The sequence below is a fragment of the Cyanistes caeruleus genome, chromosome 2 (genome assembly GCF_971803275.1).
Source record: "Cyanistes caeruleus chromosome 2, bCyaCae1.hap1.1, whole genome shotgun sequence".
NCBI lineage: Eukaryota > Metazoa > Chordata > Aves > Passeriformes > Paridae > Cyanistes > Cyanistes caeruleus.
Window position 1 is genome coordinate 110287994 of NC_141702.1, and position 27871 is coordinate 110315864.

The 27871-nt window shown below is 47.6% G+C and overlaps 3 protein-coding genes across 14 annotated transcripts in view; 1 reads left to right on the top strand and 2 right to left on the bottom strand.

The window, feature by feature from the left end:
* GEMIN6 (gem nuclear organelle associated protein 6) lies at nucleotides 1-4847 on the bottom strand. Of its 4 annotated transcripts, XM_023947691.2 has the most exons (4): nucleotides 4273-4426; nucleotides 3427-3768; nucleotides 2652-2797; nucleotides 1-835 (listed from the first exon to the last, which is right to left on the bottom strand). In XM_023947691.2, exons 2-4 carry the CDS (start codon nucleotides 3553-3555, stop codon nucleotides 460-462), a joined length of 651 nt encoding a protein of 216 aa, XP_023803459.2. In that variant the 5' UTR covers nucleotides 3556-3768; nucleotides 4273-4426; the 3' UTR covers nucleotides 1-459. The 4 variants fall into 4 exon arrangements, with proteins under 4 accessions (XP_023803459.2, XP_086728644.1, XP_086728660.1 ...); XM_086872518.1 differs by lacking the exons at nucleotides 3427-3768; nucleotides 4273-4426 and adding an exon at nucleotides 4712-4847; XM_086872534.1 differs by lacking the exon at nucleotides 3427-3768.
* Nucleotides 4552-10889, top strand: SRSF7 (serine and arginine rich splicing factor 7). Its single transcript, XM_086872563.1, has 9 exons — nucleotides 4552-4630; nucleotides 4964-5144; nucleotides 5272-5448; nucleotides 6336-6410; nucleotides 6501-6602; nucleotides 6970-7023; nucleotides 9018-9062; nucleotides 9620-9655; nucleotides 10576-10889. The coding sequence occupies exons 1-9, from the start codon at nucleotides 4603-4605 to the stop codon at nucleotides 10628-10630; spliced, it is 753 nt and encodes a 250-aa protein (XP_086728689.1). The 5' UTR covers nucleotides 4552-4602; the 3' UTR covers nucleotides 10631-10889.
* The window catches only part of GALM (galactose mutarotase), a 22632-nt gene continuing 833 nt past the window's right edge, over nucleotides 6073-27871 (bottom strand). Inside the window, exons 3-13 of one of the 9 annotated variants that reach the window (XM_086872445.1) lie at nucleotides 26621-27575; nucleotides 26173-26276; nucleotides 22534-22643; nucleotides 20628-22140; nucleotides 19987-20141; nucleotides 17068-17274; nucleotides 15614-15695; nucleotides 14529-14670; nucleotides 14261-14435; nucleotides 13666-13775; nucleotides 10174-10613 (exon numbers count right to left, since the gene is read on the bottom strand). In XM_086872445.1, coding sequence (XP_086728571.1) covers nucleotides 13698-13775; nucleotides 14261-14435; nucleotides 14529-14670; nucleotides 15614-15695; nucleotides 17068-17274; nucleotides 19987-20141; nucleotides 20628-20823 — 1035 coding nt within the window. In that variant the 5' untranslated portion in view covers nucleotides 20824-22140; nucleotides 22534-22643; nucleotides 26173-26276; nucleotides 26621-27575 and the 3' untranslated portion in view covers nucleotides 10174-10613; nucleotides 13666-13697. Of the gene's footprint in view, nucleotides 6588-10173; nucleotides 10614-13665; nucleotides 13776-14260; nucleotides 14436-14528; nucleotides 14671-15613; nucleotides 15696-17067; nucleotides 17275-19986; nucleotides 22141-22533; nucleotides 22644-26172; nucleotides 27576-27871 lie in introns of those variants that run through there. The other 8 variants (XM_086872477.1, XM_086872438.1, XM_086872467.1 and 5 more) reach the window with 8 other exon arrangements.

Below are 27871 nucleotides of genomic sequence, written 5' to 3' on the forward strand. Positions count from 1 at the left end.
TACAAAACAAAACAGCTTTATGAACATTTTTTTGAATTTGGTTTGGGAAGTCCACATGTCATAATTCTCTTTCTTGAAAAAAAAAATACATCTGGTAAGCAGTTCAAATAAACATGCCTTCAGCACTAGATAATTAAACTAGTTTTAAAGGGAAGACAGTTTAAATGTATTATATATCACCTTTAACAATACTCTTACAAAAATTCTAAACAAGTTAAACTGATAAATCAGTTTAATACATCAGCATTATCCAACAGATTGCTTCTAATAAAAACAACGCATGAAAAAAATGCTTGTGCTTTGAGTTTATACTTCTCGTTTTATCCCTTCCTTTGCATACAAAAAACCAAGACAAAAGTACCCAAAACACAGGATTTCTGCACACAGTGAATACTGATGCCCAGGAGAGTTCCTAAAACAGGAGAGTTCCTAGAAACAAAAGGTCTCATCAGCAGGGCCTCAGCGCTGTTGCTCGAGGTAGCCCTGCAGCAAGCCCTGCACACGGGCCAGGATGATCTCGTTGGCGCTGCTGCACTGCTCGGGGCCGTACGGGGGCTCGATGGTCAGCACCCCTGCCACGCTCAGCGTCCTGCCCAGCTCCCCCTGCTCGCCCACGGGGATGTGGTTTGTCTCCAGCCAAGTCTTCAAGGCGTTCTTCCTCTTCTCCAGCTCCTCCGGGCTGTAGGCCTGGCTTTCCTCGGGCGCAGAGATGCGAGCGAGGCGCTGCTTCATGTCGCTGTCCCCTTCCTGCAGTATTTCGACCTCTTGGATGGCGTGGCCCATGACAAATGATATGGACCCTTTCTCGTTCTCTGGGAATGTTGCGAGGACAATGCTGTCAAGGAAAGGAGATTGTGTAAGTTCCTGTTCTTAACTGAAGATGGAGAAGCAGCCTCCAAGGTTTTGGAGGTAAGAACTCATTAGCATCAGCCTAACCCAGGTATTTAGGTAATATCCAGCACCCAGCATTTTCCTTTGAAAAGCATGCTGCTATTCCCTTAAAATACTAAAAATGTGGGGCTCTGAAGGCAACTGCTGGTCTTGAATTTGAAACTACTCTAGATTAATGTACCCTTTGCTTTGAAAAAATAAAGTCAAGTCTGAAAATCCAAATATTTTTGTGCAGTTTTCCCAACACCGCTGAAGAACCTGAAACATTTCAACATTCAGAAACAGTGATACCTTCATACATGCAGCACTTTGGATGCTGAAGGCAGCTAACGATACCAGAACCTTTTGATGAAAAAATAGTAATATTTATTGATCATTACCAAAAGAATGATTTTTTATGACTGTTGCCGGTTTGTGAAATTAAAATACAACAGGAACAGGAACACACTACAGAAGGCTCAGGCTCACATTGTAGAAACCTGGTCTTTTCCCAGGGCACTTGCACCCCAGAAGTCCCAAAATGCAAGTGGGAAGGCAGCTGGTTATATTTCTAAGATCTCTCCCTCATATTCAACAATGAGCAACAGAAACCATTCTCTTCCTCTTGTGGGAAGTAAAATTCCAGAACTCAATGCCAGCACTTCACTAGCCCATTACTGCCACCATCAGTGGAAGTAATGACTTTTTGGGTTGTGTCCAGTGAGATATGCTTTGATTTCAGCCTGGACCATTACCAGTATCACAGCTGCATTGCACCTTTCTTACCAAAATGATAAGAAACTTCAGGAGATTATTTGAGCTACTCCAGAGTTGAAGCTACAACAAATTCTTCTGAAACATATCAGAAGCTGAATGTTTTCATTTTCAGCCTCCATCCTGCATTTATGTGAGACAAGCTTACAAGCAAAGAGGTACCAAAGAGCTCTGGCAGCAAGGAGGCAAGTTTCTGCCCATTCCCTGGTGCCTTCTGCCTTTCAAACCCCGTTTTCAAGTTACTCACTTGGGATACCAGAGATGTGTGGTACCATTTTCTGTCCAATGCCCCTGATTTTCCCTGCTTGCTTTCCAAAGAAGCCTCTACACCTTCATGGGTGTCTGGCTGGTGTGGAAAGCCAGGCATTAATTCAAGGACTCTGGACAAAGGCTACGGATTTCAACACCTAAAGCACTGAAAACACTCCTGCACTCTTTGTAAAGCAGGATTTATATTCCCAAAAGCAATCTTTAACACATGTATTGTTGAGAGGTAAGAGTATAATTTAATATGTAAGTTTTAAAGAGTAAGCCACTTGGAATTATATTACTGTGTGATTTAATATCCTGCTCACTTTGCTTTACTTGTTTAGCATGAGTAGCTGGATTTGCTGAAGACTTGCCTGCAAGCTGTGAACTTTCACCTTGAACACATGCATTCAGCTGGTAGAGAGTTGATTTTCTTAGCAATTTTCCTAGAATCTGGCACAGTGCTGAGTTTTGAATTTGCAGTGAGAATAACGTTCCTAGCACACTGATATTTTGGTTGTTGCTAAGCAGTGCTTATTCTAAATCAAGGACTTTTTAGTTTTCCTTGCTCAGCCAGAGATGAGGTGCACAGGAAGTACAAACCAGAAGATAAGGACGCTGCAGCCATCAGCAGAAGCTGCAGCTTAACAAGATGCCATTTTTGATCCAAATAAGTTTGCTTCAGCCTTCAGATCTTTTCTCTTCCTAAAAATCTTGTTTTTTATTAGTTTTACAGAAATAAAAGCTTTGGTACTTACGTGGCAGAAACTGGGTCAACTGTTAAAACCCATCCTTCATATTCATGTTTCTCAACTGCAACAACTTTCACCAATTTGTTGACATACGTTTCCCAGTCTAGAGGGCTTTTTCTCTGCCAGTCATTCATATTTCCTACATCCAGGACCTAGAAAACAACCAGATCAATGAGCAGATGCAGTCAGTCTTCCTGCTTTGCTCTTCACATCAGAACCGGGTTTGTCTCCATATAAAGATTTGTCTTAAACAAAATTTGCCTTTTTTTTTTTTTTTTTTTAAGCAGACATTCACACAAGTGGTTTGCATAAAGCTGCACTTCTGAAATTCTGTAATTCCCCACGGAGGCCGCTTGTTTTTAAAGGCACACAGCAAAGCCTCAAACCCCGCTGTTCTGGTAACCTTACGCTTTCCCGTTGCAATCGACGCTCCATCTATTGCTCTGCCTTCTTACAAAACCTTGGAGGTAAAAGTTCAGCGCCTTTGTTTTGTGCACTGGCGCATCACTGCTGCCCGAGCCCTTCCACCGCCTGTGGATAAGCGCTATCCACGCGGCTCTCTCCTCACCCCTACGCTGGAGCACCACCAGCTGCTGTTCCACTCTTTTCCCTGTCCAGCATTCCCATCCCAGCAGGGCCGCAGAGCGATGGGCGCAGCGCGCTGCGGGGAGCACAGAGGGCTGCAGGGCGCTTTGTTCCCGGCAGCGAGAGCCTGCACAGCCCAGTTCAGCGGGGCAGGAGCCCCGGTCCCCATCGGTTCCCATCCCGCTTTCCCGCTCACCGGCCCCGGTTCCCGTTCCTGCCGAGGGCCCCTGGGAGCTGTCCCCGGGCGCCGCCGCCGAGCGCCTTCCCCCGGCTCGGGTGACCCGAATGCTCCGATACGGAGTTCTACAGCTGCAGGGGGGCGCATAAATGGCACAGAGGTTTGCACGCATCAGGCCAGGTCGCCAAACAAGGAGCGTGTGGCACTTCAGTCTCGCTGGGACAGGGGGCGAGATTGCCTTTCTGCCCCTCTGGAGCTGGATTTGCTCGTGGGATGCTCCTGCTGGTGCACGGAGAGTGCAGCTTCCACATGCCTGGTCCGTGTGCGTTTCTAGGAGTAGATGCACGCTCTGTGCATCTGCTACATAAAAATGAGATATTTTTGCTCCCTGGTTGTTGAGCTGCTTTTAGCAAGCTTCCCCGTGCTGCCGCCAAGGTGAGAAACTTGATTCCAACACCCACCCCCACCCCACAACTGCTCTGTTTCAGCAGCGCTCATGCAGAGCCTCCGAGGGATCAACCAAACGAGCTGCTAGTCATTAATTGAGTCATTTGTCAGCAATCTGTGAAAACGAGCATGCAATGGTCGTGCGAGTGCTAACACAAAAACTATAAAGGGTAGAAAATGAGATACTCATATTTTGCAGACATAAAGGGGCAATTTCCCTTTTTTCCCCCCTTTCTTTTCAGGAGTCTCAATTCAGCCTCTCCAGTACTACAGGGATTGTGTAGGAATGGCTTGTGGCACTGCCTTCAGCTACTGCTTTCTTTCAGTCCCAGCTCGTTTATTACAAAGCAGGGAGAGCAAATCTAATTGTTTTCAGTCTAACAAGCACCGGCCTGCACTCCAGAGGCGGCTACGCACCAGCTGATGGGGGATATCACCTCCGATATGGGATGCGTCCAAGGATGTCTCCCACCCAGGAGATGCCAGGACAGAAAGGCCCTGCTGGCTTTACTTCCAACGGGCAGATGATCGCCTGCAGCACCAACAGGAGGCCTGGGAGTTCACTTTGTCGGGGAAAGCTTCTCCCATACCCACTCGCTCCGCTACTTCCCGTTCAGGCCCCAATTCCCATCCAGGAGCCCGCCCCCCGCGCATGCGCGCCTCCGCGCGGCGCGGGGGAGGCGGGGGAGCAGGGCAGGGGGCAGGCGCGTGCGGCGGCGCGTGCGCGCGGGCGGCGGAGCCGTCGGGATGTCGCGTTACGGCCGCTATGGAGGCGGTGAGAACTGCCGGGGGGCCGCGGGCGGCGGGCGGTTGCGCGGGGGAGAAGGAGAGACGGGTCTGGGGGAGAGGCGATTACCGCGGGGAGCTGGGGGGCCGGCGGGCGCCGGTGGGGAGCGGAGGAAGGCGATGCGGCCGCCGCCGCCGTTGTCGCCGCCGCCATTTTGCGTCAGCGGCCGTGGGGGAGGGCGCGCAGCCGGGCGCGCGGCGCTCGCGGCGAAGGCGGGAAGGGGCCGCGCGGACAAGATGGCGGCGGCCGGGGGAGGGCGGGGCGGGGGCTGAGCCTGCGCCCGCTCCCGGCCCAGCGCTGACCCCCGGTGCGCTCCCGCAGAGACCAAGGTGTACGTGGGGAACCTGGGCACGGGCGCCGGCAAAGGCGAGCTGGAGAGAGCCTTCAGCTACTATGGACCGCTGAGAACCGTGTGGATCGCCAGGAACCCACCGGGGTTCGCCTTCGTGGAGTTCGAAGACCCCCGCGATGCTGAAGATGCTGTCCGTGGACTTGACGGAAAGTACGTGTCCATTTCGTAGCCGAGGCTACTGAGACACAATCGGGCTTTATCTCTCTGTTCTCTGTGCTCCTGTAGTTCTGACACAGACTGCGAGGTTTAACCCAGAGCCTTCATGGACTTGTTGCAGGGTGATCTGCGGCTCCAGGGTCAGAGTGGAAGTATCCACAGGGATGCCGCGCCGCTCCCGCTACGACCGGCCCCCTGCCCGGCGCCCCTTCGACCCCAACGACAGATGCTACGAGTGTGGTGAGAAAGGCCACTATGCCTATGACTGTCACCGCTATAGCCGGCGAAGGAGGAGCAGGTACGTGCGGGGCCGGGGCTGCCGCGTTGCTTCGCCAGCTCGCTTTTGTGTAGTTCTTGTTAGCAAAGAACACAATGTTACACCAGTTTTCTTTAAACTTTAACGCTAGAATAAATGTATAGGTGTATATTACAATTTGTTGCTATTTCTATCAAATGTTAATATTTTAATAATCAACCTGGTCAAAACCTTTCAGGTTTCTTCGTTTGAGTCAGTCGCCTTGATTCAGAATGTCACGAGCCTTAAGATTTCATGCTGAGGCGCCTTGCAAATCCGACACTTAAGATCCTCCTAGACCTTGAGGTGATCAGCATAAGAGGCCAGATCCCCTCGAGCCATCTACACGTAGCTTCACCTTATTCTTTAAGGGCAGAAAATTTGAGACGGTGACCGCCGTAACAGTAAATTTGGCTTTCAATTGGGGCCCCCCTCCGGTTTAGAAAGAGGAACACCAGATTGACCACATTCCCACCTAGAAAAATCTTCTTGCGTCAATCAAGCCTCACCCTGGCTCATTGGGCTGTCAGTTTGATCGTCGTTAGATTGAAGAGAACACCTACCTAGATGCAGCGCTCGCCTATAGATACTTCTAGATCGTCTAGATCTGCTAGACCTTGGGCCAAAGAGGGTCGACCTGCAAACTTGCAAGGTTTATTTTAAATACGCATTACAGTGTTTTCTATTCTAATGTAATTCTGCAATGTAATTCAGCTTTAACATTTTTCTAGGTAGTAAAAATGATCAAGACAAGTAGGCCCAGACATTTTTCCAACTGACAGATGCTAGTTCTTTAGTTGTCTGAAAAAAGTTTTGACTTCAGCAGGGCCTCACACGTGCTGGGTGCAGCAGCTGTCTGCTGATACCGGTTTTTTCTAACCTAAACCCAGGTCCCGGTCTAGATCCCGCTCGAGGTCCCGTGGAAGAAGGTATTCCCGGTCACGCAGTCGCAGCCGTGGTAGGAGGTGTGTTTGAGTTTTTCTTTTATTCCCGTTGCCTGCTTTTGCCCAGAAAAAGCTACACTTGAACAACTCTGGGAATTGCTTTCTCTGCAGGTCCAGATCAGCTTCCTATCGTAGGTCCAGGTCCGTGTCTCCTCGTAGGTCTAGGTCCGTGTCTCCCCGCCGGTCCCGCTCGGGTTCCTTGAAGAGATCGAGGTAATTAGTAGTAATTTTTAAAAGGCTGGATGATTTGTTTTTGTGATGTTTTCTTGTTTTAATTCACTTCTAAGAGATAGTGGGTAGCTGATTTTCGAAGATGCTGACCTCTAGAAATCAGCATGGATTAAAAATTTCTGATAATCCTAGTTAAATTCACAGGTTAGTTAATGACTTTCAAGACCTTACCTTGAGACAGCAGCATCTCCCATGACTGAATTTCTTTGCCAAATATCTAACGATCATGTAGTCTGCGATCATGTAGGTCTCAAGTTTAGGTGTAGACGTTAATTTTTATCATGCTGTAATTGTCATCACTTCTGCTTAAGTTTACTTACTTTTAATTTATCCCAATTTTTAATTTCAGGTCTAGATCAAGATCAAGATCTAGATCCAGATCTGTTACATGGCCCCGAAGCAGGTATGTGACTAAAGATCGTTGGTGAAAGTTGCTTAAAAGTCTCATTAGGCTCTTCAACAATTGCTAAGGTTTTTTCCCAGGAAAAGATGTGTTTTCCCTCCACTAACTTAGGGATCTGTAGTTCTAAGGAGCAGTGCAGAAGATTGTTCTTCCTCTTTCTATTCTTTTGCACACCGCCAGTATCTAGATCCCCATAGTCATCACAAATACTGGTTTGATCAAGTTGCATTAACTGCTAACTAACGTAGAATTAATCTCAAAAGTTTATTTTCCTTTGTGTAGCACACACAAGATTGTCAGTTCTTCCCATTATTTTTCAAAGAAAGCAGGATGTCCTTCTAGTAGCATGATAATGCTTTATTGTCTGTAGGCAAACAAGTCTTGAAGGGCTTGCTGGTGTCCTGAGTGTTGTAGCTGCAATTCCAGCTCTGTTGAATATCAGTGTGAGTCTGCTGATTTTTAATTTGAGATAAACACCTGTCAGAATTGTTTTGTACCAATAAAAGTATCACAAGAGTAAAAGTCAAATTTTAAGGGAACACAGAGTGCTATTTGTTCCCTTAAACTTTACTTGCTAGTAAGTGGGTACAACCTGTGCTTCATGGAGCCTTGTCCTGGCAGCAGGGCTGACTGAGTGTCCTTGACAAGAACAAGAGAAAATGGAAATTCTGCTCTGGATATGGAACTGCTTATAGCCCAGCCTGTCCCTGTGCCTGCTGTGCTGGTTTTAATGGCTGCTCTTTGAAACAAGGAATAGCCAACCATGAAGAAACACAGGAAAATATAGGATAGCTTCAGCTAAAGGGAGCAGGTGGAAAAGCCCACAGCTGAAGGTGGCATTTTTTGAGGATGGACAGCAAGCAGTAATGGGAGTTTTAAGGGAAAGGAGAGATGAAGACCAGATGGCTTAATTAAGAGCAGAAACTCACACAAAGTCCAGAAGCTGATAAAGAGAGGAGAAGGTTGTCCAAGGCAGTAGAGCAGTGCCTTTCTCCCAGTACCTCTGGGTACACCTATGGCTAAACCACATTGTTGTTCCATCATGACTTAAGCATGGCTTATCACTGTTCACTGTCAGTGGTGAGCAGGAAACAGCTACAGTCAGCAGACTCTCAAAGAGGAAAGCATCTTGATTTTACCACCGTTGTTTCCTCTTTTTGGTATCAGGGTGGTTTTCTGCAGAGTAAATGATACTTGCAGTGACATTTCTAGACTTTTGAGTGACACTTTCCATTGTAAGTAGGGATTAAGCGACTGAGGCATAGGAAATTACAGATGTACAACTAGACAGAAATGGCAGAAGAATTGTTCTTATGTAATTGAGAGATTATTTCTTTAGAGAAGAGTCCAGGGAATGCATTGCACCCAGAGACAGTCTCTGGGTTCACAAGGGAGACAGACTAAATGAGGACATGACATTTGCTGGTTTGACAGTGTCACAACGCACATCTGGAAATTGTTGTGGAAAACCTTGGATGTGGAATGTAGAACACTTCCTTGGGGGACCACAAAATGCTGGTGAGGCTTTCAGGCAGTATTAGCATTCCTGTAGTGCAGCGGTCTCAAAGGTGGATGTTTTCCACATTTTTTTCATATGGATTAAGTTTAAACATTAAAAAAAAAATACTTGAAGCAAGTAAATATATAAGATGAACTTCACAGAGAAGATATTTGTAGGAATGAGCTGTCTGCAACTGCAGTGGCTCAGGTCTAATAAAACCTGCAAGTTTAGAGCATGGCTTTTTATTAACTCTGTGAAAATACTGGTCAGGATTTGGGTTGCTCCTGTGTTCCTGCCATTTGCATCAGCAAACACTGGTCATCAGCTAGGGACCAAAGTACAGAGCAACATGTACAGCAGCATCTTTGGAAACTTAACAGGCAAAACCCTGGAAACTTGCAGGATTCTGTGTATTGAGCATGACAGTGCTCACCCACTGAGTGGGAACCTGCGTGCTGTCAGTTTCCCTGCTGAGCTGTGTTTTTTCTTGCAGGTCTAGGTCTCATGGCAGATCAAAGTCTGGCTCACCAGCTAAGAGGTGAGCACACAGAGAGCCTGCAGTAGCATTTCAGTTTTAAGTTTGCATGATTAACAGAGCCTGGTCCTTGAAAAAAATACCCCCCAAACATGGGTCCTCAGCTAATCTCTTTGTGATATGACAGAAATGATAACATTTCCTCTGCAGCTCTTTGGAAGGTGTTCCTTACCCGTCTCTTGGTTTTCATTAACTCGTCATAATTTCCAACATAGTACTAATTTTTTGTGCCTTTGTGCTCAGTTCTGTTATTTTTTTCTATTTATCAGATAAAGAGCTTGAGTTTTGTTAATGCTTTTCATAAAACAGCAATCTGGTGATGTTGCTTTTCTCAAAGCCTCACATTAGTACCACCCCTTGTTTTTCTCTTTGTCTGCTGAGGAAAGTTACTTAAAATGCATCTCCACGCTAAATGAATGGAGAATCCCTGTCAGAGTAAATGTTGAACTGAAAACTACTATTGGAAGGACCTTCTGGCTAGATTCCTATAATTTACTTTCTGATAGGTTGGGGTTTTTTTAAAATATAAAAGTTGCATTGATGCTGTTCTGTTTTGACAGCCGGTCAAAGTCCCGGTCACCATCTCCAAAGAGAAGGTACGTTGGTCTCCCTACTAACAGCATAGACTCCACAGAGCTGGCATTTTAGTATCTGCACTGATCTCTGCTGAGCAGTTAGACAGCTGCTTGTAGGAAAATACTGGAGAGGTATTTTGCTGAGATCTCTTTCAGAGCAATAATGTTGTGGTTGTGGCTTTTCTATATGGTAATACATATATATGGTGATAAATCCTCAGGGTTATGTAGCAGTGCCTTGTCCTTGTCTGCTCCCCTGTTCCTTTTGGTTCACTGACAGTTTTATTGCACAGAGACTGATGAGCTTAAAGCACAGAATAAGTGTAGGAAATCAGCTTTCAGTCTCATTAAAAGCTGCATTGACTTTGGTGATGGTAGGGTGGACTAACCTGGCACAGCAGAATGGAAAATGGCGCCTGTTACGTTCACTGCTGTTAGATTATTTTCTTCTTTCCCAGTAAGTCAGTAAATAGTTTTCTCTCTCTGTGTGTATGCACAGACTAACGTGTAGAATACGTGTAGTGACAGAATCAACAGCATTTTTTTCCTAATTAGAATTCTTTAATAGTTCATTTCACAACTTTAGTGTCAAAGAATCACAGGGGCATGAATCAGTGCTCATAAATGCTGAGTGATCATCATGACAGGTTTTGACAAGCTGCTGTATCAGAACAGTGGAGTATCTTGCCCCTTTGAAGGTCACTATAAGTAGTACCCTTTTGATGGCCTTACAGTGATCTCATTTTAAAAATAACAGTAAAGAAAAAAGTGTTATCTCCAAATCATCAACCCCTTAACTTTTGCCAATAGTGATTGGTTATTTTATTAAAAAAGAGTGCTTAAAGGGAACCAGAGGCTGGGTATACTCCTGTTGCTTTTTCCTGTATTTGTGATCCCCAAGCAACTACTGAAATGTTAATTGTGGATTCTTTTCCTTTCAGCCGTTCACCATCAGGGAGCCCTCAACGAAGTGCAAGTCCTGAAAGAATGGATTAAAGTTATGAAGTTAATCTTTTAGGAAGAAAGATATTTTGCTTACATTATTATAAGGGATTTTGTGGTGTCTTTGTAAATGTAAGAATGTAGATAGAAGAGTATATCAACTAAAATTTGGCATGATCTGGGTCTTCTGAGTTAGTCACACCAATAGACTAGCACAGGTCTCTTTTTATTGTATGAATTAACTTCATGTGATATGAAAATGTGGGACTTTTTTATTGGCACATTGAAATAAAATGTGTATTTTTAACTAAAACTTCTCTGTAGTAACCCTGCTGCTTCCATTAATGTTTGGGTAATTTTAGCTGTGTGCCATGTAACGTGGATGAAAAATGTCTAAAATGGGAATCACTAATCCCAGCTGGTGTCTTCTCAAGGTAGTCACTTTTCACATCTACTGTTGAATGGTCTTTGGTGAAAGGATCAGTTCCTGCTCTCCTTGAAGTGGAATTTAAAATCCATCTCTTGTCTGCAGATGGATAAAAATCTGCATATGCCCTTTTCATTCCTTGATATTTAGTGGGCATCCATTTTTCTGCCTGATTTTCTTATTCTGCAAAGCTCATTCTCTGGTGTTTGACTGTTGATACCAGATGCCCCAAAAATCTATGGATAAACTTTCCTCCAAAACACATCTTTTAAACAAATAACATCTGTAGAAACCTCTAAAGGTAATAGAAATCATTAAGAACTTGACAATTGCTACTTCCACATGTTGCATTTTTTAATTCCTAAGGCTACTGATACAAAGAAAGATTTTAAAATATATAATATATATCATTATATATATAAATATTATATTATAAAGATTTTAGACTATCTCAAGGTGTGTTTTCCTTTTTTGAGGGAAGATCCTTAAAATTAAAGATTCTAAGCTGCCCTCAGGAGTTCCAAACTGCTTCACAGAAACTGGTATGGTTGTAAGGCAGCCCATATCCTGGAGATGGCTTTGTGGAATGATGCCAATTTCTTACAGCAAATACACAACCTGCAGGACTCATTATTTGTGTATAGGTGTGTCAAACTGTCCTCATTCTGTATGAAGGAATTGCATGATAAAGCACTTCAACACAGATCACAGCAAGGGACTGGCAAGAATATTGGACTGTGAACAAAAAACTGGTAGGCAGAGGGGAGAAAAGCATCTTTTCATTTTGGTGGGATTGGCTGTCCAGCAGAAATAAAGACCAGTTTCAGCAGTGAGTAAGCATTGAAATGGAAAGCCAAGCCTGTTTGGGCTTCCAATGAAATCTGTCATGGCAGTTTGCTTCCACTGTGTAAACCACAGCAGAACAGCTTAAGTTACAAGATGAACTTTGTTAGACCTGGGGTAACACATGGTTTTCAAGAAACAGATTTTCTGTTAATAATGACTGCATGGAGCTTTTCCAGTGGATGAGTCAACAGTCCAGATCCTGAAGGTGCTGTTCTGCTGCAGCATCCTCTGGCCTGTATGCCTGGTCCTCGCTGTGCCTGGATCCTCTTGGGCTCACCATGGCCATTGGTGTTCCCAGTGGATTCTGGCCCTACGGAATCCCGCTGCTGCCACAGTGGGAGAGCAGGGCTGACACAAATGTTACCCTGCAGTGATGTAGCCCAAATGTCTGAAGCCTGTGATACATGTTTGGAATATTTTACTGGTTGTGCATTGTGTACCTGGTGAGAGGCACACGTACGCCACTGCTCTGGAATTTCATCACCTTTTCTTTTCTGTACTCTCAAGGGAAACCTGCTCCACAATAAACCTGCAGACTGACACGACAGCTCTACTAGTACCTGTTTTTCAGTACCCAGAGACACTGGAGGACTGAGCAGAAGAGTCAGGGGTTTTTCTTGGGGGGGGCTGGGATTGCTCTAAACCCAGATGTGAACCTGAGCAAGGAGCAAGGCTGTGTTGGTGCAGACAGCCACCCTGAAGGACAGCCAGCACTTGTAAGGTGCAGAGGGGGAGCAGTGACAAAGGTGGCATCTGTGCTTCTGTGCAGCTGTGCTGTCCAAAATTGAGCTCTGGCCTGAGTTTGGTAGGATTTCATCACAAATTTGATACAGTTTGTGAGCAGTTGAAAAAGATAAAAAGATCCCCTGACACGGGTGTGTCGTGTGGCTGGTGCTGCTGTGCCTCTGGGCATGGTGTACACACCCCAAAGAGGCTGGCTGGGGGTGGGGGGCAAGGGAGGTGTGTTTGGGGTCTCCAGTATGGTGGGCAAGGGCAGTCCTGCATCTCTGCAGCTGAGGAAGCATGGTGAAGTGCTGCAGGCCCTGGGTGCAGCAGCATGGCAGGAGAAGGTGGGACATGGTGCCTGATGCAAGGACTGTCTACCTGCTTCCCTGGGGGGTGGGCTATCAGCTCCCTAATAGGATGGTGCTGTCATCCCCTGGCTTGTGCCAGTTTTCCTGAAGCCTCAGAAACATGGAGGTTTTCATCAGAGAGCTGCCTGATACAGGGTTTTGGAGATCTCACGTGGAAACACAGTGTTAGGATGATGGGTTTTCTCCTGCATCTGTATATCCAGGACTAAATAGGTGTGCCCACTTCAGCAACTAAGGCAGAACATAGGAGTTTGACCAGAGCATCCAGGGCAGCCAGCTGGGATAATCCCAGCACACTGTCCTCCTCAAAGCTATCCTGCATGAGCACTGCACACCACTTAGAGAGAGCACGTTGATGGAAATAGCAGATGTTGTAACAACCACAACTGCATCAGCCTTACCACATGCTCCACATGAATATTACCAGATATTCCCCTGCTGTAGTTGGAGCTGTGACATCATGCCCCTAAACAAGGTGTTTTCAGTACATTTTTACTGCAAAACAAGACCCAATGCCCAGGGTGAGAGGCTGGACGGAGTGTGAGAGCTTTGTACAGACCAGACAGCAGCAGAGATGGTGACAGGAGTTAAAGCAAGCAGAAACCACAGATGAAAACCACAGAGGAAAAAGGCTCCCAGATCAGATGCATCACCCAGGGGTAGTTGGAAAGCTCTGTTTGGCACCTGGCAGGATTTCTGGCTCAGTTGCTGGAGGAACTTACCCTTCAGTGGTGGAAGTCAGCAGCCCTTCTCCTCAAGCAGTGTTGAACACAAGCCACGTCGTGTGGTTGTATTCCTCACCCGGATGGAGCAGGACATTGGGGAAGTGAGGCTGGGGAGAGGGAGCAGCACATCAGTGGCTGTGAGCACATTCCGTGGGACCAGAAAGCACGGCTGCATCCCTTTGTTCTTCCCAGGGCATATTCCCACAGCTCCCCCCAGACATTTCCAGCAGCAGTGTGTAATCACCCACCACTTGCCAGCAGGCTGAGTGGGTGAGTCCTACTGCTGGTTGAATTCAGGCCATGAGGAATGATTCAGGTATAAGAGGATGTGGCAAGGCCCCAGTGGGGTCATCTGCTCTAGACCCCACACCTTTGGGAAGCTGGGCTGCACAGGGCCAGTCCCTGCTGCACTGACTGACCCCTGTTTAAAGCCACTGTGACCTGTGCCTGCCTCACTTCTGGTGTCAGCAGTGTCCCCTTGACAAGCAGACTCTGTTTCTGCATTCAGTGCCCCAGAGACATGGAGGGTGGTGGGGGTATGTCCCCTGCCATGGGACCCAAGTAATCTGTGGGAGGGGAATGGACAGCTCACCTTGTTAACAGCATCAGGCCAGTTCTGGGTTTCCAGGCAGAAAGCTGAGTGCTTGGGGTACGTGGCAGCACCTTTGCCCTTCAGGGAGCCATCCAGGTTGTTCCCGGTGTAAAACTGGATGCCAGGCTGGGTGGTGTGAACCTCCATGGTCCTGCCGGTGGGAGGGTGGAAAACCCTGCGGAGATGCCAGTGGAGGATGACAGGGAACTGGCTGAATGGGCATTCCCTGGCTCCAGGGGTGGGGACTCCTGGCAAGGTCCCAGCCTACCTGGCCACAAGGCGTCGATCCTGCCCCTGATGCAAGCAGAAGTTATGGTCGAAGCCATCCAGGTGAAACTTCTGCAAGTGCTTGCCCAGCTCCACGGGCTGCCGGAGATCAAATCCAGTGCCCTGCACAGCAGCCACCTCCCCTAAGCAAGAACAGCAGCCTCAGCTACTCACCCACATGCCAGCAAACCCTACCTTGTCCCCCAGCACAACTGGCAGCTCCTGGGGACACTGCTGCTCTAGCAGGGACAAAGCCACAGATAAGGAGCAAGAAAACACATGGAAGTTTGTATATGTATAAACCCAGAATTTTCTCTCTTATCTAAGACTGCTGTGGGCATACAGTGTCCTGTGATAAAGCAGCACAACCAACCTCAGGACATACTAAACAAACACAGTGCAAAACAGTTACCCCAACCCAAAGGTGAGGGGTTTTGCATGGAGGGCAGAATAAACAGCATGAAAAAAAAAGTAATGAAACCATTCCAACTGAGGCACTTACATAAAATACTGTAGACACTGCACACAAGGGGTCTGTCTTTAACTGTTCCACAGATCTTATCTCCACCCCAGGACTAAGACTACCCACACAAGAAGGAACTGCAAGAGGCAGTAGCAAGCTGGCCACAGCTAAGACGAGAAACAGCTGCATGGTGAAAGCAGCAGGGGGAAGCGGGGCACTGGGCTGGGTATGGCCTTGAGCTCTTCCCCTGTTAGTGCACAAGCATGGCACACTGAGCTGAACAGAAACCACCTGGACCAGGGAATCCACCCTCCAGGTGCCATGGGGAGCTTGTCTCCTGGATGAACCCACACAACAGCCTCACAGCCCATGTGTCTCTGGCCCCATTTCCTGCTGCTCCTGCCTGCTCCCTGGGGCTGATGATGGACCAGGTTACCAGCACCTGGCTCTGCCCTCCCTGCTAAGGTGCAGTGGGTCTGCACCCAAAGGTGAGGGCCCTGCTGTGCCTGGGGTCCCCTGGGTGCTCATGTGTCCCCCTTGCCAGGCCGTGCTGCTCCTCACACCCACCAACATTGCTCAGAAAGATCCCTTCCACCTGGTGCCACAAGTGATGCACCACCCACCAGTAGGGATCTTGGTGTCATCCACAGGCAGGTAGGAATCTGCTTCAATGGAGATCTCGTGGTCATACACATCCCGAGAGCCCTGCAGGAGGATGGGAAATGCTGGGATTACTGTTGCAGCCACTGTTCAAGCAACCCTAAGCACAGCTGCGAAGTGTCAGTCCACAGTGGTGCTCCAGCTGATCTGGTAGTGCCTGGAGCATCTCCTGGCTCTCATTCTACCTTGACCTTGGGCATAGGACAAAGGTACTGGCACATACAAAAACTCTCATGGACTCTAGAAGCTGTAAATCCCACAGGGATGAGACCATCAGTCTGTACTTGTACCTCACTGAATGCTACACCCTCAGACTGACTAGCCAAAATATGCTGGGTACTGAGCACACAGCAGCAGGGAGAAGGGGAAGGAAGCAAGCAGGGGGAAATGCAACCCATCCTCCCGTCTCATCGGAACCGCTGTGGGGGTGTGCTCCTCCTCCTCTCCCACAGCCTCAGGAATGCTGGCAGGGAACCTGCTGGGCTGGAAGGGGAGCAGGCTCAAAGCTGAGCCCTCAGGTCACTATCTAATCTGAGCAGCAATTTCATGCCCAAAGGTCTCCTGTTCCTCTGGAATATGCCTGAGCTGCACACTGCAGGTGTTGGTATTACTGCACCTCTGGGAGCACCAGCAGGAGGGTACACCAACAACTGCACAGCCATTCTCAGGGCAGCAGCTTGGGCACAGCTCCTCATAGGGGCTGGGTTGTCTCTCACAAACTCTTTTAAGGGCCTTTGTCTCACATGCAAGTGTGACTGCACTGTCCTATTGCTCTGCCCAGCAACACTTTATTTCTCAGATCCTTTTCCAAACCCAGTTATAAACCGTGTGAGATTAAAACACAGCTGCAATTCACTGTCCATGTGGTTGACAAAACCCTGCATGTGTGGGAGCCCTCTGCATCCTGCTGCTGCAACCTTGCTAGTCTGCAATCCTGGCTATCTCACATCCCCTTTCCATGTTTCTTCTGCCTATTTTGACCTTTCGTGCTGCCACTCCAGGCCCTGATCTCAACCGGCATCACCATCTCAGAAATGCCAACAGAATACTAAGAAACTAAGAAATGTCAGGATATCACTAGGGTATGCCAGCTCTGCACCTCCTCTGAAATCTTCCCAAGGTACCAGGAGAGCACAAAACTGCCCAGTTACGCATAAAAGGAGAACCAACATGCTCAGCTGGATGTTTCTGTTCAAGAAGCACTGAGACAATGTATCCTCAGCTGAGGTCCATGTGATTCAGTCCTGTTCCTGCACACAGCCCATGATGCACAGAGACAACCCTCACTGCTGTGTCCCCAAAACCATGATGTATCCCCAGACCAGCATGCTGGTCCTGATGATCATCCCAGGCTGGGTCCCCAGGCTTTCTTCCCCTGCACAGCGCGTCTCCACGGGGCCCATCTCCCCACATTTACCTGCCCTGCCAGGTTGAAGTAAGCGTGGTTTGTCAGGCTGATGGGGGTTGTCTTGCTGGTCTGGGCCTGGTAGTTGATGGCCAGCTCCCTGCCACTGAGGGTGTAGGTCACCCAGACTTTCAGGTCACCAGGGTAGCCTTCCTCGCCGTCAGGGCTGAGCCGGAAGAAGCGGACACCATTCGGGAGCACCTGGGGGCTCCAGAGAACCTGCAAGGAGCATGGTGTAAGTGGGACAAGAATGGGAACACAGTGCCCTTCCCTCCTGCCCCAGGCTGGGCTAAAAACAGGGACAGAAGGCACTCAAGGGATGCTGTGCTGCAACAATGGCTTTTTCAATCACCTTTCCAAAGAAAACACAAGCACCAGCCTGCCCTTGGTCAGCCAGGACCACCAGCAGGGAACAAGCTTTACAATGAGCAGCCAAAAAACCGAGGCAATTTGGCAGTCTGATGGGGGGTCTGTTCCAGCCTATGTTATGCCATGCTTGAGTATTTTTGCCCTTCAGCTGGACTAATGCCCCTTTCCATGGATCTTCTCACTTGCAACACCACTTCAACAAGCTGCTCGCCTCTGCTCACAGGTGCTGGCTTCTAGGACAGTGTAAGAACACACTGGGAGCTCCTGCTCAGGGGCTGGGGTTGGGTTAAATGGTTCCAGATGTGCTGTCAGACACATCCAGAGAGCTGGGACCTCTCCAGTTCTTCTCCCTGCCAGACACCAGCACCAGTGCTCTGCTTGGAGCCAAACATGCTGGCAAGAGAAGCAAGCCAGCACACTGTACACAGCTGCCCACACAGCCTGTTTGGCCCTGGCCATGGGCCTTGTGCTGAGAAGTTGGATGTGCAACAAGAGGCTCTCTGGAGCTTCACATTTCCCTAAGAAATAATTACTGTCTAATCAAAATGGACAAATTTAGGAACAGGGGTTGGATAACTCTGTTGAGTTGATCCCTCTCATGTTCTACACAGAGGTCACCAACATGGGGCATGGTCAAAAAGCCAGCATTTTCACCAAACACAGAACCTGAGGGCACCAAATACACCTGGCTGCAGAGTAGGTCCTCCTGCACAGTGTGCAGTTCGACTGCAGCTCCCACGGCTGCAAGGATGCTGCGGTTTTTAAAACACGAGTTTCTATTTAAGTTCTTTGAAGAAAAAGCTGATAAAGACCAGGAAACATACAGGTATCACTATTTTTTTCTAAGATAAGAGAGTTATTTTCTGCAGTCCTCCAGCAGTGTGGTGACTACTGCCCTGAAGGTGCAGCTGCAAGCTGCTCTCATCAGACCACGCACTGACCGCAGCACTGACGTCTGCAAGATCAGGAAAAGCTCAGAAGATGACAAAGATAATCACAGCCAAATTCCAGTGTCTGTTTTTTGTTAGGGCTGACCAGTTAGGGCTCAGTGTCATTGAACAGTGATTGTTTCCTGGCTGGAGGAGATCTTAGGCAGGTGTCCAAGTATGCCCTGTGGGCCAGAGGACACAAAGCTCTGGCTGGGAGATGTCACTGCCTTGTCCCCAGGAAGCTGATGAGATTTCAGCAAGCAAGGTGAAGAAGCAGAAGAAGAGACCACATCCCCTGCCTGCAGAAGACAGCCTGGAAGCCCTGGGTGTGAATAAATACATGTTTTCAGCTCCAGATCACAGGTATCAGGGTGTATAAAGAAACTTTAAACCCACCAAACTGTCCTCTTTGTGGGTACAACAGCCAAGCCATCCTCAGTACTCCCTTTTTTCTAAGGCTGCTGAGGAGCATTTCATCCCAACCTCATGCCAGTTCACACTCTGTTTTTGTTTTTTTTTTTCAGGCATCCTGGCTTTTTTCCCATTAGCCTGGATTCCTTTCACCAAAAACCCCATTAACCCCAGGAAAGCAGCTACACCAGCACATCTACGTGTTCTTGGGGGGAAATGGTGGATCTGACTTGCTGGTTACAAATGCACTTGATCCAACAAAGGCCAAGGATTCAGAGAAACAGAGACTTCTGGGCCTGCTCTGCAGTCGAGCAGGGTTGTTAGCAAGGCTTTCAAGAGAAGAGATCCTCCACTGCTCTTACCATTTGTGTCACAAATAACTGACTTGAGCAGCAGCTCTTAGGAAGAGAGGGAAAAGGTTGAGTGCCCTGGGGCCAGGGAAAGGTTGTTTCATCTCAGGAGGTCATAGGGCAGGGCTGGGAAAGAGAAGCAGTGATCCTGGATCCTGGGGAATTTTGCAGGTCTGATCTAATCCCCCACTGCTGTGAGTCAGAGTGAGAGCCTGGGGGATGCTGTCACAGGATGAAAGCGGCACCAAAGGGGGCAATACAATGACTGAACCTGCAGCACCACCCGGCTCTCCCCTTACTTGGCAGTGCTGTCACAAGCAAGCAACAAGGATAGGTTTCTGCAAACTCATATCCTCCTAACTCTGGGAGGAGCTATGGGCAGGTAACAGCCATGAAACTGCAGGTGGAAATGAGTCTGCTGGACAGACCACTGTTCCCCAGGAAACTTTCTCTGGCCCCTGGCACAACTCCATGACACACTCCAGGATGCTGGTGCTTGGGAAGCCTCCATTGCTCCTGGGGCTGGGTCCTCACTGCCATACCCCAACCCAGGCTCTGCAGAAGCAGCACCTTGCCCAGAACAACCTTGTCAAAACTGGGCTAATGAGGCTCAGGGCTGCAGTCACACAGAGGAAGCACAGCAATCCTCTGCTCGGCATCCAAGGATGACATAAGTGAGGCCTGCACACTCAAGCAAAGACAAGCCAGCAGCTCGCAGTCTCACTTCCTCCTGTTTCTGCACTCATAGCACTTTCTGAGCTGATTCAACTCAGTAACCACCAGAAAATGCTACAGGGTCCAGGGGTGTAGACACCACACCCTCTTGCCATAACCCCACAGGCTGTATGCTGGCAAGACACTGGGATTTTCACCTTGTCAAATCCCTTGGCTCCTCCGTGCAGGCTGTTTGGCCCGTTGTTGAGGAACAGCTGATACTCCTTCCCGTCCAGGCTGAACCTCCCGTTGGCAATCCTGTTGGCAACACGGCCCACGACAGCACCGAAGAACGGGTGCTTCCTCGTGTAACCTGGCCAGAGAAACAGCACACGGTTAAACAGAACCAGTGGAACACGACAGGCGGTCTCCAGGAGTGCTCGTGGACTCAGAGTTGTCTCTCTCTGCTTCCTCCAGGACTTAATAGGTGATTGCAGTCCCAGCGTTTCACAGGACACACAGCTCATTAATTGTGCGCATCTTTGATTAACACAGCCTGATGGGATCTTGTATTCTTTGCAGATTCGAAGAAAAGGTCTCTGTCTCTGCCAGTCAAGGATTGATTTAGAGCTGCCCAAGCAGAGTGGCACACTGCCACCAGTGTCCCTGTTCCACATCCACCACTGAGCCCAGGAGAGGCAGCAGCAACTGTATCTCTTCAGCCCATGATTTGGGGGAGAGGGGAGCGGGCCTTACAAGCAGGTCATGCAGTGTTGCAATAAACCAGTAAGTGCTGGTTAAATTGCCTGATTGTGGTTCTTGTAAATTTTATTTTTTTCCAAAGAAACAAAGAACCCACCTTCTAAAGTGTCAAATCCTAGGACAACATCTGAAAACTGCCCATCCCTGTCTTTTGTCTCCAGAGTGGTGATGATGCACCCAAAAGACAGGATCTCCACTCTCACGCTGTCCGACTGCAAGACGAACTTCTCCACCTCTCCGCCTCCCTCCTCCGGGGGCATCCGCCCGAACGCCTGTCTCCTCACGGTTGTCATCGCTCCCTAAAACCCGGCGGGAGTAGCAGCCCTGCCCGGGAAGGACGCTCAGGACGGAGAAGCAATGGCGGCAGGAGCGGAGCACTCCCAGCTCCAAAGGGCAGCCAGAACAACCCTCGGCCGCCTCCGTGCGGGGCGGAGCCGCGCCGTGCCCGGCGGAGCGGAGCGCCGGGCATCCCGGGGCTGTCCCCGAGGGGCAGCAGCCTCCGGGAGGTGGCCGGGGCAGCAGGGAGGATGCCGGGGGGCAGCGGGAAGGATGCCGGGGGGCAGCGGGAAGGATGCCGGGGGGCAGCGGGAAGGATGCCGGGGGCAGCGGGGAGGATGCCGGAGGGAGGGAGCGAGGTTGCGGGCCGGCAGCGCAGCCGCCAGCTCTCAAATTCGGGGGCCGAAGCACGGCCGCCAGCAGCTCCTCTCCCCCACTTCCATCACACGGACACGACTGTCACGGCCCGTGCAAAGCATGGCATGATAAAATGGTGTTTTCTCCCCTTGTGCCCTCCCTTAGCCTCTCCACAGGAGGCACAAGGCAGAGCCTGCTGATGGTGCTGTAAATCAGGCTCAGGGCATTTGCTGGCCGGGGTGCTGCTGTTATCAAAGATGTGGCTCTGACCCAAACTTCATTAAAATCATCATCTTTTGAAATACCTTCTGCCTGTCTTTGCAGATGTTTTCAGTCTGCAGGGGAAACCCCCGCAACATTTCAGTAATGTATGTGCACATTTTTGACCTCTCTTGGCAAGGCTCAAGTGCAAGGCACAAGAGCACCTCCCTATAATTTGATATGGTTGCATTTCTATGAGGGCCCTTTTTCAAAATTTGTTCAAAGAACCAATAACTCCCACCAAAAAAAACCTTCAATCAGTCAACCAGAAGTTGCTAAATATTAATTTCCAACACAGGCATCATCTTTTGACAAGACCAACTACAAATTCCAAGCCAACACAGAAACAAAACCTCCCACCTGGGGCTGGGCAGAGATGGATTGGAAATCTGCATTTCTTTGTCAGTGATGGCAGTTCCTGTGTTTCCTTCTGCACCTTCACAACCCATGCTCTCTATCCAAAAACAACATTTGAAGCAAACATACCTTTTTCTGCTCATCAATATCACCTCCTATATGAGACAGGATAGAGAGCAGCCCAAATTTTGGAGCGAGGAAGGCTCCTGATGGATGGATGAAAGGCCAGTCCTACTTGTAACTGATTCATGGAGTGTTTTCATGTGCAGAGCATTCCCAGAAGTTCACCCCTTAGCACCTCAGCTCCCTCAACATCTCTCTCTTAATGCACTTCTCCAGACATAGGAATAATTTCTGCTCTGAAAAAGACAGGATTTCATTAAGCTGTGGGATTTTTAACACAAGAGGAGTTGACATTTTGATTTACTTCTCTGATTCACACCAGAGAATTCCAGATCCAACTCTTTGTCTGATGTAACAGTCATGAACACTGATTTTCTCACCTCCCTTCACAGATGCAAGACCACTTGAACCCCCGTGGCTATCTAAGGCTGTGTGGTTGCAAAAGCAATACCAGAGACAAATCCGTTCATGAACCAGCCACACTATTTTCAAGCTGGCAGATAAACTAGAAAATACCAGCTTGCACAAGCCTGAGCCCTGCAACAGTCAGGAGCAATGTCAGCTTCAGGATCTGAGCAAGGTATTCCAAGAGTCCTGCTTCATGACTTTGATGATTTCTCATGGCTCACCTTTGCATGCATCCTGCCCCTCTGCTGCTGGAAGTGGACAAGGGGGAGGGCAGGATACAAGCAAGTCCTGTTCAGCATCTCACCACACTGGATTTTCTTTTCAGTCATTCCTATTTTTAAGAAAGTGGGTATTGGTGATGAAGAGAGACAGGGACAACTGACTCAGTGATCAGAATCTGATTTTACTGTGGGCTACATAAGCTTATATATCATTCTAGGAAAGCTAGTAATTTTTTACTACAATGGTTGAGTTAAACATCATACAAACATACAAACAAATGTGTATTTCTTGATTCAATCTTCTCCATGTAGCCAGGCTTGAGTCAATCTTCAAAGCTCTGTTTGGTCCTGCCAAGGCATCCTGGCCATCAGATCTCTTATGCTAATCCAAATTACTCTGGATACTCCAGAGTAATTTTTTTACTTTTACTTTTACTTTTTACTCCAAAAACTCTTATGCTAAGTCCAAATTACTTTCTGATTTCACCATAAGTGGGGTTTTGGGGCCTTGTTGCCTGTGGCATTGAGATTTGCTTAGGCTAATGGTCAAATGCAAGCTCCTTTCATTCTTTCCTTAGAAAACTGCAGTACTGGGCCTGAACACACCCGGCATTGGCAGCAGGGCACAGCCAGGGAGTGCTCAGAAGAGCTCGCTATCCATCTCTGAGGCTTTGGTTTCACTTCTGTGCCTTGCAGCTCTGCACAAGCAGCCAGGTAGTGCATCAGCTCTCTACCCCTTATCTGCCCTCTCTCTCACTGAAAATGCAGCAGCCTTTCCCAAGCCAAAACACAAAATGCTTGTGAGGAACAAGGATTTATCACAGGAGGTATAGAAAAAGTATGACATGAAGGCAGGTTGTGTGCCTGGTCCCACTGGTCCCAGCTCCTCTACACCAGGAAAGCTATTTTTGTTTAGTACAAAAGGCAAACTGGGAAGTCAACCTGTGAGCAGTCTTGTCCTTCCCCCACCACAAGGCTGGTAAAAAGGCACATTGTGAAAAAGAAAATATTTTTTATTGTTGCTGTTGCTTGTTTTGGTTTTTGGTTTTTTGGGTTTGTTTTTTTTGAGAGGGAGCCATTTAACATACAGTCAACTCCTATGACAAAATAAGGTTGTTATGAGAAAAATTACAGAGAGAAGAATTTATTTCTCTGGGATCAGAAGTTTGGAAATTCCAGATGCCTGCAGGGTAGCCACCATTTTGCACAATAGAAGTGAAGCATTGGATTTTATACATGCTTGTGCTATTTTTGTAGGAATACTTTATTTTTTCAATATATTTTTCAAAAGTATTTTGCTTTTTTTTTCTGATGTTTTTCTTTAATCCAAAATAAAGTAATTTGCTCAAAAGGTTACAACCAAAACTCCATCTCTGTGAAGAGATATTTTTTAATTTGGTCATAAGGCACTTCTGTAATAAATTATATCACTACATTTCATTCCTTAATTTTGTCTTTATGTTAAATCCAGCTGTGATTTTCAGTTTACTCTGAACACAGAGCAAGACTTGAGGACTCAGCTGATTAAGAAAATAATTTTAAAGGGCAACTCAAGTTTCTGAAGGGATGTGTTGTGCTCACTTATAGGATCCAACTCTGGAGTTACCCAGATCCATAACCTCCATTTTCATCACTGCTGCTTTCTGCAATGGAGCAGGGGAGTGATGTTAATGCTGCTCACCATCCTTGAGACAGGTGATGTGCGTGTCCTATGGGGAAACTTTGGACAATGCTCCTGGACCAGGTTGCTTGGACCAGATCTCTTGTTTTGGGGAACACAGGGTGTTTGTTTTGGCACCACAAAGTGGTGCAGCTTTGCAGGAAGAGGCCAGGAGTTCTTAAGCTGTTATCACACTAGTGGCATCTTGATTTGAACGTGACAAAGATGCTCCAAACTCTGTAATACTTTAGCAACGGCCAACAGCTACAGTTTGCTGTTGCTCAAAAAACTTCCTTGTTCAGTAGCAGCAGCAGCAGCAGCAGCGATGTGCCCAGCGCTGCAGCTGGAGAAATGGTCTGTGGGGGCTGGTTGCTGCACAGGCACAGAAAAGAAGGCAGACATTGCTTCTTACACCCTCCAGCATTACAAGGCTGTAATTAAATCCCGTTTTCCAACACTCTGTATAAGCCTGAGGGGACAAGCTGGCACGTGAAGCCTGCAGGGAGTTGGACTCAGCATGCAGAACAAAAGCGGAGACGCTCCCCCACCATTTTATTGTCTGTTTATTGAATGTATCTTCAGCTCTGCTGGGAACTTCCCTGCACATAGGCTTAAAATGGAGCCTCTGCTTTTTTTTTTTTGCTTCATCTCTTCAGGGGCAAATATACTGAGCCATTGATTAGGTTATTTTGGGATTGTGGCACGGCACAATTGCTTGCTGTTACTCTGGCAGTCATTTCTCAGAAGCCTGTTAAGCACATTTTATAGAGCCCTCGAAAACACAGAGCTACCCGAGAACATTTTACACAGCACATTTCTGATGTGCCTTTGTGTGCAAGTTGTTTGTGTCTCGGCAGCAGCCAAAGAGCCATTTGGATGTGTTGGTTGCTATAGTAATTACTTTTCTTGGGATCTAAAATAATAGCTTACAGCTCCTGCAGCTCGCTGCCGTGTAGGCTGCCTTGAACCAGAGACACTTCCATTTTGTTTTGCAGGGGGCTGGGGACTCTCAAGCAAGCTGACAGACAGACTTTCCTCCCTATGCTTGTGCAGCTAATTTCGAATTTAACCTTTGCAGAGGATGTTCCACAGGTCTGAAGGCTCAAAAATAAAAGTAGCTCATGAAACAATAGGGCAGCTTTGCAGCTGCGGTTTCTGATGGAGTGAAGATTTGGATTTGCTTTCCATTCACTGTTACTGAAAGCTGGTAAGAGAGAGACTGAGGCTCATGCTGAGACTGATTTTCAGTGCTAAGGACACTACAAAACACTGGGTGTGGGGCTTAGAGGAGTTTCAAAAATGCCTAAGCAAGCCAAGCAGGAACGTGACAAGGAGGGCAGCTCTGCATTGTTCAACATTTTTCACTCTGGTGAGGTAACTCCTGTTTGGACCTGCATCTTTGGAGAGGGCAAGGGGGTCTCACAGCGGACAAAACAGCCTTTTGGAGCAACCAAACAGCTGGCAACCTCCCCCCTTCCATCTGCAGGCACAGAACATTTCTGAGTGACATTTTAAACTGCAGCTCTAGATGTCTGCTTGATAGGACATTGTGCAGAAGCATTTCCCAGCAGTAGGACAAACCCCATGCTCGTGGCTCTGGAAAGGTCTTTCAGTCACTTTGGGCTCCTGGACTGACAAATCAGGGATTTCTGTGCAGCTTGCAGCCAGGTGGGCTGGCACAGCATGGCACTTCTGGATCTGCCAAGGAAGCAGAAGAGGGGCAGGGGAAAGTGGCACAAGAAGTGATAAGCCTGAATACCCTCCTGCATCATGAAACAGCTGCAGGTTGACTGCAGCTCAGACTCTTGACTCACAGCGGTTGACCTACATAAAGGTCCCAGCACCAGCAATGAGTACCAGCTTGGTTTTGCATTCAGAGGCCAGCAAAAGGTGAGGAGGATATAAAAAAGGGGTCAGAGAAGGGAGCAGGAGGAGCTAGGATGAAAGCAGAGAGAAAACAAATAGGGAAAGCATTTTACCTCCCAGTGCTGTCCTAGAAAATTTGCTCTCAGATGTGCACATGGCTGCATTGGCAACTGGCAGGGAGATGCCAAAGGGAGATTAGAGCATCATCTGCTAAAGGCTGTGAAGGCAAAACAGTTCCTGTTAGAGCAACAGCTACACAGAGATGCAGGGAGGAGGGTGTTTGGGGAAACCACAGGGCAAAACTGGGCCTTCATGTGTGAGGGGGATGTGCTTGGCTTGCAGGCAGCAGGTGATAAGAACTTACTTCCCATGTGTAGATGAGCAGATCTTCCCCCCACCCCCTCCCCAATTTAGGCGCAGCATGCACACAGGTTTTGTGCCTGCACAGCTCTGCAGCTGAAGCACAGTGCTGTACCAACAGAGCTCAAGCAGCCAAGAGCTGCATGAGCATCCTCACTCCCCCCAGGCAGTGCTGGATAAAGGGCCCTTTCCCATGGCCACCTGTTTCTTCTGTTTGAGGCTTGAATTTAACAATACTGCTGCAACTAAAGCTGGGTTTCCTATGGCCTTTTTATAAACCTCTCAGGCTGTTTTCTGCTTTTATATCACAATTTTTAGCTTCATCTTTAGTCCTGGAGGATTGTGGTGTACCAAGAACTTAAAATTGTCCCTGAAGCACAGCAGTAGAAGCAATATTTAGGATGCAAAATCTGAAATACAAAGGGGAAAAAAAGAGTATTTATCTGGCAAGATGCTTTAGGAAACAAAAAAGTAACTCAAAGGCATGTGAAGATAAAATTTCACAATCAGTCCAGTGTATTACTTGATTCTGTAGATTATTGTCCTCTTTGAAACATACCACCTGTATTCACAGTTGCCAACACCTGCACTTTTAGCAAAGTAACAAAATTCATTTCTTTACCCACAATGGGTCAGGTGTGGGAGAATCTTGGCTTTCCTTAAACAGGAAATCTGCAGATGTTGTGGGAACTTTAAATCATAATTGAAAACATGATCCAGCTATGAGATACAGACTCTAGTTACCACAAAGTGAACAAAATAATTCAGACTGATTTAACCACAAAAATATGACTCCTGATTTTTAAGCCGTGGCTTAGGGGAGGAACAGGACAGGACTAATTCGTAATTTTTGATTTCCATTGATCTACAGAATGATTAATGAGAGTATTTCTGGACCACTAAATTTTTCTTTAATTTGGGAGTCAATTTTGTTATGAATTATTTGATATTTGGCATTTGCAATGAGCTGCTAGTGACTTAGAACATGTGCTTTAGGAAGTCTTGTTATATTAAGAGCAAAAGCTGCAGCTATGTTAAAAGTTCAGGGAGGCTGCAAAAACTTTTCTCTACTGCAAAAACTGTTTGTGCTAGAAAAGTATTCTTGTTGGCATAACAATGATTTCTTCTCAGCCACAACTCTTCTCCAGCAAAGACACTACAAGATAAAAAAAAAAAAAAAATCTCAAAAGTTTGCTCTCCCATACACCATTAAAATGACTTATCTTACATTACAATATGACAGGTAGCCTGTCTAAATGTGTGGCAGCAGCTGGACAATGCATGAATGCTCCTGGGGTGTGAAAAGCTGAAGTGTCACCCACATAAGTGGGTCAATGGCACCTTAGGGACATGCTTCATCAAATGCAACTTCCTAGCCAAGTCACTGGGGCTCTGAAGAGGCAGCAAAGATGCTCCACAACCCTCATTTTTATAAACAGCACTTCCTCAGGC